The sequence below is a fragment of the Vigna umbellata genome, chromosome 3 (genome assembly GCF_029865625.1).
Source record: "Vigna umbellata cultivar VRB3 chromosome 3, Vumbellata_1.0, whole genome shotgun sequence".
In the NCBI taxonomy this organism is placed as follows: domain Eukaryota; kingdom Viridiplantae; phylum Streptophyta; class Magnoliopsida; order Fabales; family Fabaceae; genus Vigna; species Vigna umbellata.
In genome coordinates, this window is record NC_142167.1 from 22,130,582 (window position 1) to 22,144,267 (window position 13,686).

Here is a 13,686-nt window from a genome sequence, read left to right on the forward strand (position 1 = left end):
ACACAGAAAAAAGAACAAAATGAAACCAGAGGGCAGCGAAAGCTAAAGTGTAAAAATTATAAAATCATTAGGGTTGAGGTTAATGAAGGTCAAACTCTCAATCAATTCACCTTCTGAAAAACATTGCTGAAAAGTATTAAACATGCACCTCCAAATCCAACTGCCTAGCAAGAGCAATCCATCTAACTTAAAAAATGAAACATGTCAAATGAGCTTCTTTTCTATTTCTTCTAATTTGGCAGGTTTATTTAACAGCCACTGCTTTATATTGCAGGCTAGAGTAACAAGAACAAACTGAGAGAAGCACAGATTCATGATTATTGCTTCAAAAAGGAAAGGATACTTCTCAGGAGGATGCATGGTCAAGTAAACTATGTGAAGAACAAAAGAGCAGCATAAAATAAAGAACATGGTTGCTGAGCCCAAATAACTATTAAGGTAATTAGTCTCTCTCACTTTGTGTTGAACAGGTGCATTGAGTATCAGGACAAAGAGGGCAAGCAAAGCCAAATATGCAACAACCAAGTTATCCCGACATATCAGAGGAAACATGGAGAGCATGGCGAATTGTGTGAACCACTTGAAAATAAAAGGCTCTTCAACAGCCAGAAGGGTTGCTGGAAGAAGAGGCAGCAAAATAGACTTCTCATGCACTGTAAAAGGCCACCAAATAGGAGAACAGATAATTTCTCATAAGGTTCTTAATAAAAAAAAATTTCATAACTCTGGAATATGAAAGAAAAGAAATACTACCAACCTTGAAAAGAAAACAAGTAAAAGGAGAAAGAACTATTCAGCAACGCATAAAGGAAACCTCGATGGCTGGGAGACTTTATTTGTTGAATCATTGAAGGAAGACAGGTTATAACTGTTGCAGTGAAGCTGATAAGCTTCAGAGATTCTGTTGTGAATAATCTTTTCCATTTGATGAGAACTGAAGAGGCACACCAAAAGTTGGCCACGTAATCCTCAAATATTCCCCTTTCAAATGGAGCAAGACGTGAGAGGACCTGTTACATGTGCCACATGCAAATGACAAGAGTCCATTATACGGATCAGGAAATAGTTGAAGAGGTATCTCTGTTGTTTCATGTATCAATCAACACCCACGACTAGGTTTAAACTTGTAATACGGCCATATCTACTTTGATATCCCTCATAATTTTGACGTATTGCTATTAAGGCTTCACGTTCCTAGCTTTGGTTGCAAACTATCACTTCGCCAAATTCATCTATGAATATCATACTTGGCTAAAGATTAATTTTTAATCTTCATATCCCTAAACCGTAGTATGTGGAACTTTTACAAACTATTAAAGCAACACAAGTTTTAATTACGGAAGAAAGGTAACACAATGCAAAACCATAAATATACCTAGCATTCAAGAATGATGGAGATTCTTTCACGGATGTGAATAATTTGTAGAAATTGAAATTATTGTTTTCAAATATGCAGTTAGTGGTTGCATGTTTTCCAATATCAAAGACAACATTGTTTAATTTGCAAACGTGCTGTTTAATGATGTTTAAACTATCTCTGGGCAATGATTTCTAAATTTTCAGTGCATCCACATACATTGAAGATAAGATTAAAGAGAAATACAAAGCAGGAAGATCAGGAATCCTCCAGAGAGCACTCGAAATACTAAAAAAACTCAAAGGAGAGATTAAACAATCGAGTATAATGAAGACGCCACTTAAAAAAGTAGAGGGACAAAAAACAAGGAAGAAAGAAAAACTATCATGTGACTCCTATTCTGAAAAAGTTCCACATGCATAGCTAGCTGCTGACAATTCGAGCATTTTGCACCAACTAAAAAAAAACTCAAACCACATTCAACTCATTCTTCCAGAACCACAATATTAAAAAGAGAAGAAAATCACTGGGAGGACTAACAATGCCATCATCAACTGTCTAGCAGACTCAACACAAAGAGGACGATAAGTAGTTTCCCAACTCCTATGATATACCTTACACAACATTGAAGACATAGTCAGATATGATCTATGCATTTTAGGATTAAAAGCTGAGTGTTGAGATTACAATCCAGAAATGTCATAGATCTGGTCCTTTATTTGAAACATTCACTAAATGACATTAGTAGTTCATCTGTGATCCAGAATGCATGGAAACATCCATTCTAATAGACGTATTCAAGGCTCGTGTTACTTGCTTAGTAACCAATGTCCAACTTTTTTGTTACTTTTGCACTCAAGCAACTTGGACAGCATCATTTAAACCAAGACAATTTTTAATCAGTATACTGATTACGGACTACTCGGAAGATACCACAAACCATTACCAAATCACTAAATCATAAACATCTAAAGAATTTTAAATGAAAATTAGGAAACAAAATAATTATTTAGGATTATTCTTTGATTCCACAAGTGGCACACAGGCCACGATGATGTAACATAATCAAGAATATGCACTTAAGGTAAAGATCATATGTTCCAACGTGATAGATAGGAGAACAGACCAGATAGTCAAGATTATGTTATACAAATAAATTATGCAATTATATATCCACATCGCAAAGCTTTCTGACAGTACAGATAGTAAATCAATTTACAGTAGCCTTCAAGATGAAACCCAATCATGACACACTTAGTATAGCCCGAGCCAAATTTCACACAGGGAGGATGAATAACATAAGCAAAAGGCAGGAGGGACATAAGTATTTTTTTTACTACAAAACGCTCTATCAATTTCTGGACAGTCAAATGAAAATTAAATGAAAGTAAAAATTATGAAATCTTTGGTCATGAGAAACAAAATTACAAGAATACAAATGCACTTGGAACCAGGCAATGACAACATTGTTACCTCTAAAACAGATTGTGTTGAATATAGATAAGGCCACCACACAACGGCAAATGTTCCTAAAACCAACAACCCAAGTTTTAACACCTCAACGATTGGATGTTTCCGCCTCAGGGATTTGCCGAGTAGATGGCTGAAAAATGCAGGTGCAAAATATGCACTCATCTGAAAAAAATGAAATGCATAAAATAATTACCAATCACCGAAGAAGAGTAAACCAAAAACATGATGCCAGATGCAATTATCACAACTTTGGATATAGTACACTCTGTCCTCAGCTTATTAGCGAGCACAACAACCTAATCTATTACTTCCATTTGCCATTTTTATGACAACTATATGGTTTTGTCAACTAAGGATCATATTCATCGACACAACCAAAAAATTATTGTCAACTAGTGATCACGCTAATTGGCACAAGACAATAGCAAAGTCAATGTCATTAAATTGACACGGTAAAATATTTAGAAATTTCATTTGGTTTGAACTAGTGTATAGGCTGATAAGTATATCAGCAACTCAGGATACAATTCAGCGCATGCAAATTAATTAATAAATTATAAGAATCAACCAAGAAAAAGAAATATAATCTGCAAAATGCAAGCAATTGACATTCAATTTAACACCAACTCCAAAAGTAATACAAGAAAAGAGGAAAAGCCATACTGTCACAATATAAGCACATATGCAAAATTTGAATACCATCGGGTAAGGTTGAGTTACCACATATTACTCCATAAACTACGTAAAAATAGCTCAGAGTAAAAAAAACAAATGAACAAAGATGAAGGAGACTAACCTGTTTATGATTTAGAGCTAGACAATAAAGAACAGAACCCACAAAATCTTTCCCAGAGAGGATAGCAGCAACAGCTCCAATAGTAAAGCCCAAGCTGATGCAGTTGAACTGAAATACAACAAAATACAATATTCAAAACTACAGCACTACCAAACCAGTGACTGAAAAATATGTAAAGAACCAAAGGCATTGAACAAGAATGACAGAAGAATTTTCTTTTGAAACCTGAAAATGACCATGATCAATTAAGATCAAACAAGGGCTTAGCAATAGTGCAGCAGTGTGCCATGCTAATTCACTTTTAAGGCCCCTAGAAGGTTTGTTGTAACGAACAACAATAAAATACAGTACAGCCGGAAAGAATATCAAGGCATCGGATGATAACACTGTCCACCTCATAAGTAGTTTTCTGCATAAGTAAGCACAGCTTCAAAAATGAATAATGATAGTATCAAAGCTAAACTACCCATTACTTGGCACCAAATTGAAAGTAACAAAATTGTAGACATCAACAGAATTCTAAATACTAAAAAGTGGGTTTCAACCTAATTCATTCCTACAAAATCAGTTTCTCATTCATTTATATATAATAATTCATTTATATATAATAATTTGGTAGTTAACGTGGGATCTCCAACATATAGACTGTCATTTTCATTTTGATCCCTGAAAATTTTGCCCCGATTGTACTACAGTCATTCATTTAATTACAGAATGAGGAAACCTTAAACTATTCAAACTCTTTCCCGCGTTCTGCTACCTTCACTGGGGACTAACATAAACGAGTATGAATGAACATATACAAAAGCTATACGCAGTTCCGTAAATACTTCCAGTGTTATTCTCCCAATAAAATTCGTGTTTCACCTCAATAAACTACGTTGATAATTAATCCAACCAAAACCCTAATTATGCAAAACACCGAAGTGACCCACCAATTCAGATTGGAAAATAGGACCAAAAGAACCCAATGAACTAGATCTAAATTTTTCCCTATACCTAATTCAAACATAAATTGTAAACATGATTTTAATTGGTTGGTGCATCTCAAATTGCAACGACCCAAATACCATTTTACACTAAATTGGAATTAAAAAAAGGGTAAATTGCTCACCCAAGATAGGACTCATGACCTCTGGAAGTGAAAAGAACAACGGACTGAGGATGGAAGAATCGAAGAAAACGGCCATGAATGAAACTTTGGTATGCAGTCAAAGGAGGGTAATCAAGTCCCCAATAGCTCAGATCATTGTTGGAGCTGTTTCTATACCATTCCTTCACGGGAAGATTAGTCGTAATCTCCATCCAATGCCTCTGAGCCTCGTAATCCCCAAACTTTGGAGGGTTAGCAGCACCAGAGTAAGGGTGCAGTGACACTGCCACACGAACCAACAATGCAAACAACCCAACAGTGATGAACACGGTTGGTGTTCCATTCTGAAGCAACCACCACCAACAATCAAAATCATCAGTTCCACTCTCTCTAACCTTCTTTGCCTTCCCCATTGCAGAAAATTAAAAATCTACAAATAGCTATATTTTTGCACTAATTTCCTGACTTTGGAGTGTTGGAAAACAAGCATTGATTTATACTTTGACTATGTTAGCCGAATTTGTTTCTTATTTTGATGTTATCTTCCATAGTTTATTGTTAAATAATTTTATATTGGGACATACAGTTATAGAATTGTTAGCTCATTGAACTTGTATTATGATTACTGTGTTATGGTATTTATACTTTAGAATGACGAGAGTAGACATAGTAAACATAAATACATTAAATATCTATTTATAAGAAATGTTGATAGAGAAAAATAAAATGATGATTGAATATGTTAGTATTGAGTTAACGAGAGAATTTTAAGGATAATGTAATATAAATGATATTTTTGTTACGTGATACTAAAAGTAATATTGTTTTTTCATATGTTTTGAATGCATACTTGTTTATTTTGGAAAATATCACTTTGGGGGATATCATTTATTATGACATAGAATAAACATAATTTATTCATTAAGAACTTACGAAAGAGAGACTTTATACGTTATGATATAAAGATAATATTTATTGTTAGATGACTTGATGTAGATTGTTAATCTTTTTTGGCAAATATATTAAATGGTATGATAGTAAATTAGAAAGTTTAAGTATTGTTTTTCAAATATGGTGTGTGCTTAATTTATGTACATTCTTATTAAACTGGGTCTAAAAATTCAAAAAAGAAAAAGTTCATACAATTTCAACAAGATGTAATAAATTCTAAATTTGAAACATTCGAAATTTCAACAATTATTATTAAATATAATGATCCATTATCTAGTAAGTAACTCTTATAATTATAAGTAATATTGATCAATAACAATAATTAAAGATTTCTAATGCTAAAAGTTGTCCCATTTTCCGTCTCCATGAACCGGAAGGTCATTAGGTATAAAGGAAACAACCTTAACTTAATGAATAAACATACTATTGTGTTTATTTATTCCACACGATATTAGGAATAATTTTTTTCACTCTAAATAAACAAAAGTTTACAATTGATCAGTCTAACTGTATGTTAGAACCATTGATAAATATATAATACAAACAAAAATACTAATTATATACAACAGCACCAATGGCTGTTCTCCACTACTGATAACTTTCATCGTTCAAGGAACTTCACCATGCAATTTGAAATGAAGAGTGACCTTTGACTACAACACATCGAAGAAGAATATCCTTGACATTAAATATAGCAGTCTCTGCAAATGTATTGAATGTCATCACATAAATCAGATAATTTAATTTGTAATAGCTTTTTTGGCCTCGTTCTGGTACTCATCCCTTGCTTTCAGCCAGAGGTCAGCGAAAGCACAATTCTTCCAAGCTTCAAACCATGGTCCTCCACGAGTATAATGAATAGCCTTAGGAAAAGTACTGGGGTCATCCTCGACAACCTTGTTATGCCCCTCAAGGAAGTTCCAAACAAAAGGAATCGACCCAATTTCATCGTCTTGCAGCCACTGAAACCTGTGAAGAAAAGCTCCAGTTTCTGTGTTCACAGCTTCAGGAGTCAGAACACTGTTCTTGGGATGCCCACAGTTGTATAACACCATCGAAGACCAATTCTTTCTGGGGTACACTGTTTGCACTGCCCCATCCATTTTCGTTGCCTCCTTTGGCACATATTCATGTTGGACACACATCACAGCATACTTGTCATCGATCAAATCTCTCAGCTCTTTGATATCTGCAAGGTAGAGGAAATCACAGTCCACAAACATTGCCCAGCCTTCGTAGTTGGCCAATTTTGGAGTCAAGAACCTCGAAAACGAGAATTCCGTGCTCTCGTACTGGTCCTTTTCGCGCCAATACAAGCCATTTTTTCTCAATTCTGATTGCTTGATCGGTGTGATTTCAACTGGAATGGAAGCTTTTTTCAAGATTGAGTGGCGACAAACCTCGTAAGCAATGTCTTCGCGTGGATCATACCCAACGAAAACCTTGAAATTCGCCATCTCACTGCACTGTTCAACGTTGGTTCGAACAATAAAACGATTGAAATCGAAACTCTAAATACAGAACGATATCACAATGACAAATTCGCAGAAAAATTATAGAGAATATAGAATCTAAATCTAGTGCCTTCTAATTTTGGAAAGGATGTAGAAACCGCATGTCATGTGGAATCAAATAAAACTGAACATAGGAATGAAAACCTAAAGTAGTCAAATAAAGTAATCCCAATTTTGAAGGGGAAACAAGAAATGTATGATAAGTCGTGTATGTTTGGTGGAGGAATGAATGAATGCTGTGGCGATATTAAAAAGAGGAGGTTGTGGGTGCTTATTTTTTTTTGGAATAACTAAGCCAGAAAAATTATTTTTTTATGGTATATTTTCAACACAAATTATATTTTGCCATACAATTTTTTTATATTCATTTAATATTAATTTATTAAATGTATCATAAGTCTTGTGTTTGGTGGAGAAATGAATGAATGCTGTGGTGATATTAAAAAGAGGAGGTTGTGGGTGCTTATTTTTTTGTGGAATAATTAGAAAAATTATTGTTTGCTATATTTTTTTTAACATAAATTATATTGTGATATACAAAATTTTATATGATATTACTATTTTTTATTTATGACTTATTTTTCTTCTTAAAAATACAAAAAGTTTACTTTTATGATCATTTTATTATTAAGATGTGTTAAATGAATCTAAATGTATCTTGTCCTACTATTATTTTTTTTCAAATTTATTTATATATGATAATAATAAATATAAAACATAATGTTAAAGAGTGTTCAATTTTGAGCTATTTCTAATTCATTTCTAAAGTTTATTTTTATATACAGTTTTTCTATCATGCTATGTCTTCAAAATATTTATCTTGTGCAAAGACTTGGTTTCTGTCTATTTCAATATACATTATTAAAATCTACCAACTGAATACACAGATTAACAAATTCACACACATATATATATATATATATATATATATATATATATATATATATATATATATATATATATATATATATATATATATATATATATATATATATATATATAGAACTTAAGCGTTTACAAAAGAAAAGAGAAAGTTATAAAGTATTTCATTAAATATGATTATTATTTTTTAACTAATTACAATATGAGTATAAAAAATTTTGTCACGATAAATTTTAACCTATGATTTTGAGAAAATGTTTAAGAAATAAATTTTAAATTTAATTTAACTTCATAAAAATAACTTATAAAATAATATTTATATTTACTTATCAAATCGTTTTATTTATAGTTGATTTAGATTTTTAAGAATTTTTAAATAGATAAATGAAAAATTATACCTGAAAAACTTATAATTAAATAACTGAAAAGTTATTTTCTTGATGCATAATATTAAACTCGATATCAATATTAGTTGGTCCAGGTGCTGCTCGTTTAACTCCCAAAGACACAAAAGGTTTGAAATTCCGTATTTAAACGGACTTAACTTTCTCGTAAGATCTTAACCTCGTAGTAGACAGTGACGCTAACCTGAACAAATTAATGTTTTAGAGTTACGTCTTATAACTAATTTGCCAAAATAAAAAGGGAGAAAACAACATTTAAGAAAGACCAGACAAACGGACCAGAACTATAGAGAAGATTCTGTACTATTTTCCGCAGATGGTTTTGATGATAAAGATTCAAAATTAGAAAACAGAACAAATAGAGTAACCTCATTTTTTATCCCTAAATTTCATTTAACAGTAATTACTCATTGCATTCCTTTGAAGTTTAGCAATTTCCTAAATAAATAAACGACAAGATTACTGATTACGACAACAATACTGTCACAATGAAGAGGACTATAAAACAAGAGTTTCTTAAAAAAGAATTTTGTTGTTCAAGTATATGCAATATAGTCTTTAATAATAATTTAAATATAGGGTTAAATATGTATTTAATTCCTTAACTATTCAGCGATTTTGGGTTTAGTTTCTATTCAAAAGTTTTGTTCATTTTAGTCCTCTTAGTTTTAAAACTCTTATAATTGGTCTTTAAAATTGAATGGCGTTAACTTTCTGAGTGATGTGACAAACGACAAGTGCACGTCTGATGTCACCTTCCTATCTACTTTTAATTGACGTGGCAGTAAAGGTCTGGTGGTCGGTCGGCCTAGTGGGTGGTCGATCACTCAGCCTGGCCGGCCACTCGACATGTACTCCAACTAACCGTTCGGCCTCACTTCCTTTTGTCTTATCATTTTGTTTCTCCTCTAGTGCACCGTTCTGCCTTAGTCATTCTTTTGTCTTTCGCTTACAGCTCGGTCTTTTACTCACCTCTCAGTCTTACACCCACATACTTAACCGATCCTGCACACAAACACACACTTAACAGTTCAGTTCTGCTCAGAAACATACAATTAACCGTTTAGTCCTGCATACTCACACACTTAACCATTTGGTTATTCGTGTTCACACCACTAACCATTCGGTCCTGTACATCAGACCGACCACCAGACTGAGTGACCAATCGAGTGGCCGACCGACCACCAGACCTTTACTGCCACATCACATAGTAGTCAGGAAAGGTGGCATCAAACATAGGCTTGTCATTTGCCACAACACTCAAAAGTTAATGTCGTTCAATTTTAAAGACCAATAATTAGAGTTTCAAAACTAAGAAGACTAAAACGAACAAAACTTTTGAACAGGGACTAAACCCAAAATCACTTGATAGTTAAGAGACTAAAAACATATTTAACTCTTAAATATATTCTTTTGATAAATATCTTAATATTAGAATTATGAAGTTTATTACAAAATAAATAATATCATCATCATCTTATTCCTACAAACTTAATATAGAAATATTAACTCACACCTCTAATGCCATATCTCCTCTGTTCACTTCCGACTAATTTTCACATGTCATAAAGTTATAATACTTTTAGTGTCTTACGTGAAACTAATGGAAATCGTGTATATACCTAATAATACAGTGAGGGCTTCATAAGATCTGAATGACCAATGACCAATGGTAATTGCAATCCATATATTAATTGGCAAATTTCACTATAAATGAAAGTTATAGTCTCGTGAATAATTATGATAATAACGTCGTGTGGCGATCGATACTAACTTCGATTTTAATACGTATGTTTCGTGTAATGGTTCGAATTGACAATTGTCTTTATTTAAAAATTTCTTAAATTTTAATGAATACAAAATTTGAAGCTTTGTTTGTGGAAAATAGTGAGATTTTTCTCTTTTTTTTTTCGTTTTCCATACAATAGTAACTTTTTCCTGAAAAAGTTACAAGTATATTTATTGAAGTATAAGTATGTTTATTTTTTCGTTTTCCTAATGCAAATATTAATTAACAATATTGTTTAAGAAAAATCTTACAACAATGTGCACCGCCTCTTTTTAAGTAATTTTCCCATATTAAAATCATAAAATAATTAAAATGATACTGAATAGTTATTCTTAAAAATAAAAATGAAATCAAAGCAAAAAACAAAATTGTTAATTTCAGATTGATTTAAAAATATTTCTAAAACTCGATGCTATCTAGCTGGAAAGCCAACCGAGTTAAAAGTTGACTCCACATTCGAAACGCACGAACACGACATAGCCTGCCAGGCGTCACCAACTAGGAGGGAAAGGGAAATCCTAACTATGAAAGCAGTAAAACCTATCTACCTGTTGAAGAAACACTTAGCTCACTGTAAAGTACCACTGCTTCTTGCCTTGGCAACAGCAGCAGCATAGTCGCCATACTTCTCGTAACCGATCATGTATGTAGGTAACTGGTTTGTGGCCAGCTTTTTGAGCGAAAACGAATACCTCAAGGTGTCCACGCCTCCACCAGCTGTCGGCATCTGGGTCCTGTCGGACATGGCAATGTAGAAGCCATAGCACTCCGCAGCGATGTTCGCGTTTCGCTGCACCAGCGAGCTGACCCAGTGTACTGCAGTCCCCCTGTTCACCACGTACGATGGGATCCTCTTGTCCCTGTTCTGTAGCTCTCCGGGGTTCTCCGTTCCGAGGGGGTATGCCTGCACGGTGGCCAGCGCCAGCTCGAGTATGTCGCTCTTCACACCCCCTCCGAACATCTCGAACAAGGGTCTCACAGCGTCGAAGAGCGCAATGTAAGACGTCCCTGCTCTGACCTCTAGTTCCATTGCAGGCAGCCTGGCCGCTGCCGAGCCCACTCCCGCAGTCACTAGCTGCTCCTTGACCTCCTGGCTTGTGCACGCTCGGTACTTAACTGTCAAGTTCACCGGGTGGGTAGCCTTGTGCCACATGGCATCCTGTATCTGCTCGATGTCAGCGCCTAGCCAGTCCTTGATGGCAGGTTCGCCCCAGAATTGCCTCTCCACAAAAGCGAAAGCCTTGCGCGACTGCGTCCCCTTGTCGCTCAGGTAGTGCTTCCCGCACACAACCAAGGAGTATCCCTGCAGGGGGATCGTCGCCAGAGAGCATCTCATAAGCACAGCCATGGCGGCTTTCTCCGCATCAGTGTACTCGATGGGCTGGGCAGCGTACGCCATCTCCTCATCGCTCCGTCTCGGCAATATTTCGATTGTCCCTTTTGTTTCCCCGGCCACGGGCGGCCTGTAGTTGAACACTGGGCAGGCCCTTTCTTCTGGCATGATATCAGATAGCTGGATCCTGTGGTTGGCAGTGGCGACCGCACGAGAGATCCCCAAGCAGATGGCAATCTTCTTGATCCTATCTGGGGTCCAGTCGGCGGGGTGGTGTGCCGTCAGCTGCATGTGCTGACTCTTGATGAAGGCGTCAATGTGCGACATGGCTGCCTCAGGTGGCATACCCTGCACAGGCACCCAATGATACCCCTGTGGCATCGCGAGCCTCACCAGAAGACTGCAGGCGGATTCGGGTGACCCGTTTTTCATTTCAAACGTTTGGACCTCCATCTGTGGGAGGTCTGTCACTTCATAAGATTTAAATTCCGGTGGCGCGTTGTTACCCGTCCCGCTTGTGTTTCCATCTGTAACCATTGGGTCTATCGGAGGAGGTTCACTTTGGGAGAAAACGTTAGTAAGACATGAATCTATTTATATATTTATATAAAAAATGTTAAAGAATTTGAAGCGACTATAATTAGACTTAAATCAAACTTATATTTTCAATAAGAATTTGAAGAGACTAATTAGACTTAAATTCACACTTATATTTTCAATAAGAATTTGAAGCGACTATTCTCTAATGAATATTTCTAATATCTGCATTCGTTTCTATGATTAACAATAAAAATATAATATTATAATAATACATACGTACAAATATAAAAATAAAAGTAAAAAATAACTTCACATAATAAATGACTACATTTCACATAATAAATGACTACATAGGTGGGAGCTACACGCGCAGCCAAGGAAGAAAGATCATCACATAATCTTTAAAATTCTCTCGTATATGTTCAACAAAAAGATTGACTATCATTAACACTTAATTATCATTAATCATTAATTACCTCATGGATCTGAACTGATATAAGCCCAATAAAATATAAACAGAATAACATCCGGTTCGTTGTTTATAACCTGCTTTATCAATATCTTTAATTATATATTCTTTGATTATTTTATCATCTGTTACACTACACCACAATACCTTAAGCGCTGACCCAATTGCGATCCAATATTTGACCTGAGTGGATGGACCGATCGGTCTTAGCCACCAACCGCTCGGATAATATTTTATACGATACAATATTAAATATAATTATATTTATTCAGCTTTCTAATAGTTATTCTAAAGTATAAATATCATAATACAATTTCAATAACCTAACAATTCAATCTATAACTCTACGTCCTAATGTTTAATTATTTATAGAAGATACATCAAAATAAGAAATAAATTCGGCCAACATAATGAAAATATAAATCAATGCTTGCTATTTCTAAATAAATAAATTACAAATTATATCAGAAAAAATTATTATTAAATAATTTTGATAATGCATACATAGTGTTAAACTGATATCAATATTAGTTGGTCCATTGAGCGATAGGTGCTGCTCGTTTAACTCAAAGAAAGAGACAAAAGTTTTAAAATTCCGTATTTAAACGGACTCAAAATTTGTTTATAAGATCTTTTCCACGTAGTAGACAGTGACGCTGACCTGAACCAATTAATGTCTTAGAGTTACGTCTTAGAACTAATTTGCCAAAATAAAAGAAAACAAAAACCCAACATTTAAGAAGGACCAGAAAAACGGGCCAGAACTGTAGAGAAGATTCTGTACTATTTTCCCCAGACGGTGTTTTGATGATAAGGATTCAAAATTAGAAAACAGAACAAAAAGAGTAACATCAGTTTTTCTTCCTAAATTTCATTTATGAGAGATTACCTATTCCATTCCTTGGAAGTTTAGCGATTTCTTAAATAAATAAAGGTTTAATGTTTCAATAGGTCCCTATTTTTTTCAGAATTTGAAATAGGTTTTTTTATTTTTTGGCGTCTCAATTAGATCCTTATTTTTGTTAATTTGATACAAATAAATCCTTTCCGTCAATTTCATCAAACGGCGTTAATGAATGTGTGAC

At 34.4% G+C, this 13,686-nt stretch overlaps 3 protein-coding genes across 3 annotated transcripts; all 3 read right to left on the reverse strand.

Moving 5' to 3' along the window:
• Positions 1 to 32: 32 nt before the first annotated feature.
• Positions 33 to 5,293, reverse strand: LOC124827033 (ALG6, ALG8 glycosyltransferase family). Its single transcript, XM_047300005.2, has 6 exons — positions 4,741 to 5,293; positions 3,852 to 4,035; positions 3,627 to 3,734; positions 2,831 to 2,992; positions 758 to 1,010; positions 33 to 653 (listed from the first exon to the last, which is right to left on the reverse strand). Exons 1-6 carry the CDS (start codon positions 5,130 to 5,132, stop codon positions 205 to 207), a joined length of 1,548 nt encoding a protein of 515 aa, XP_047155961.1. The 5' UTR covers positions 5,133 to 5,293; the 3' UTR covers positions 33 to 204.
• Positions 5,294 to 6,121: 828 nt separating this feature from the next.
• On the reverse strand, positions 6,122 to 7,418 carry LOC124827025 (protein CDI-like). The gene has a single exon (XM_047299996.2). The coding sequence runs from the start codon at positions 7,125 to 7,127 to the stop codon at positions 6,411 to 6,413; it is 717 nt and encodes a 238-aa protein (XP_047155952.1). The 5' UTR covers positions 7,128 to 7,418; the 3' UTR covers positions 6,122 to 6,410.
• Positions 7,419 to 10,604: 3,186 nt separating this feature from the next.
• Positions 10,605 to 12,189, reverse strand: LOC124827024 (uncharacterized). The gene has a single exon (XM_047299995.2). The coding sequence runs from the start codon at positions 12,127 to 12,129 to the stop codon at positions 10,828 to 10,830; it is 1,302 nt and encodes a 433-aa protein (XP_047155951.1). The 5' UTR covers positions 12,130 to 12,189; the 3' UTR covers positions 10,605 to 10,827.
• Between the last annotated feature and the right edge of the window lie 1,497 nt (positions 12,190 to 13,686).

Excerpts from the sequence above, each read along its gene's own strand:
- LOC124827033 (XM_047300005.2), bottom strand. The coding sequence starts at position 5,132 with ATGGGGAAGGCAAAGAAGGTTAGAGAGAGTGGAACTGATGATTTTGAT. Across the intron at positions 4,036-4,740 it reads GGTCATGAGTCCTATCTTGG|AAAACTACTTATGAGGTGGA; the intron begins GTGAGCAATTTA and ends TTACTTATGCAG. Across the intron at positions 2,993-3,626 it reads TAGCTCTAAATCATAAACAG|ATGAGTGCATATTTTGCACC; the intron begins GTTAGTCTCCTT and ends CATTTTTTTCAG.
- LOC124827025 (XM_047299996.2), bottom strand. The coding sequence starts at position 7,127 with ATGGCGAATTTCAAGGTTTTCGTTGGGTATGATCCACGCGAAGACATT.
- LOC124827024 (XM_047299995.2), bottom strand. The coding sequence starts at position 12,129 with ATGGTTACAGATGGAAACACAAGCGGGACGGGTAACAACGCGCCACCG.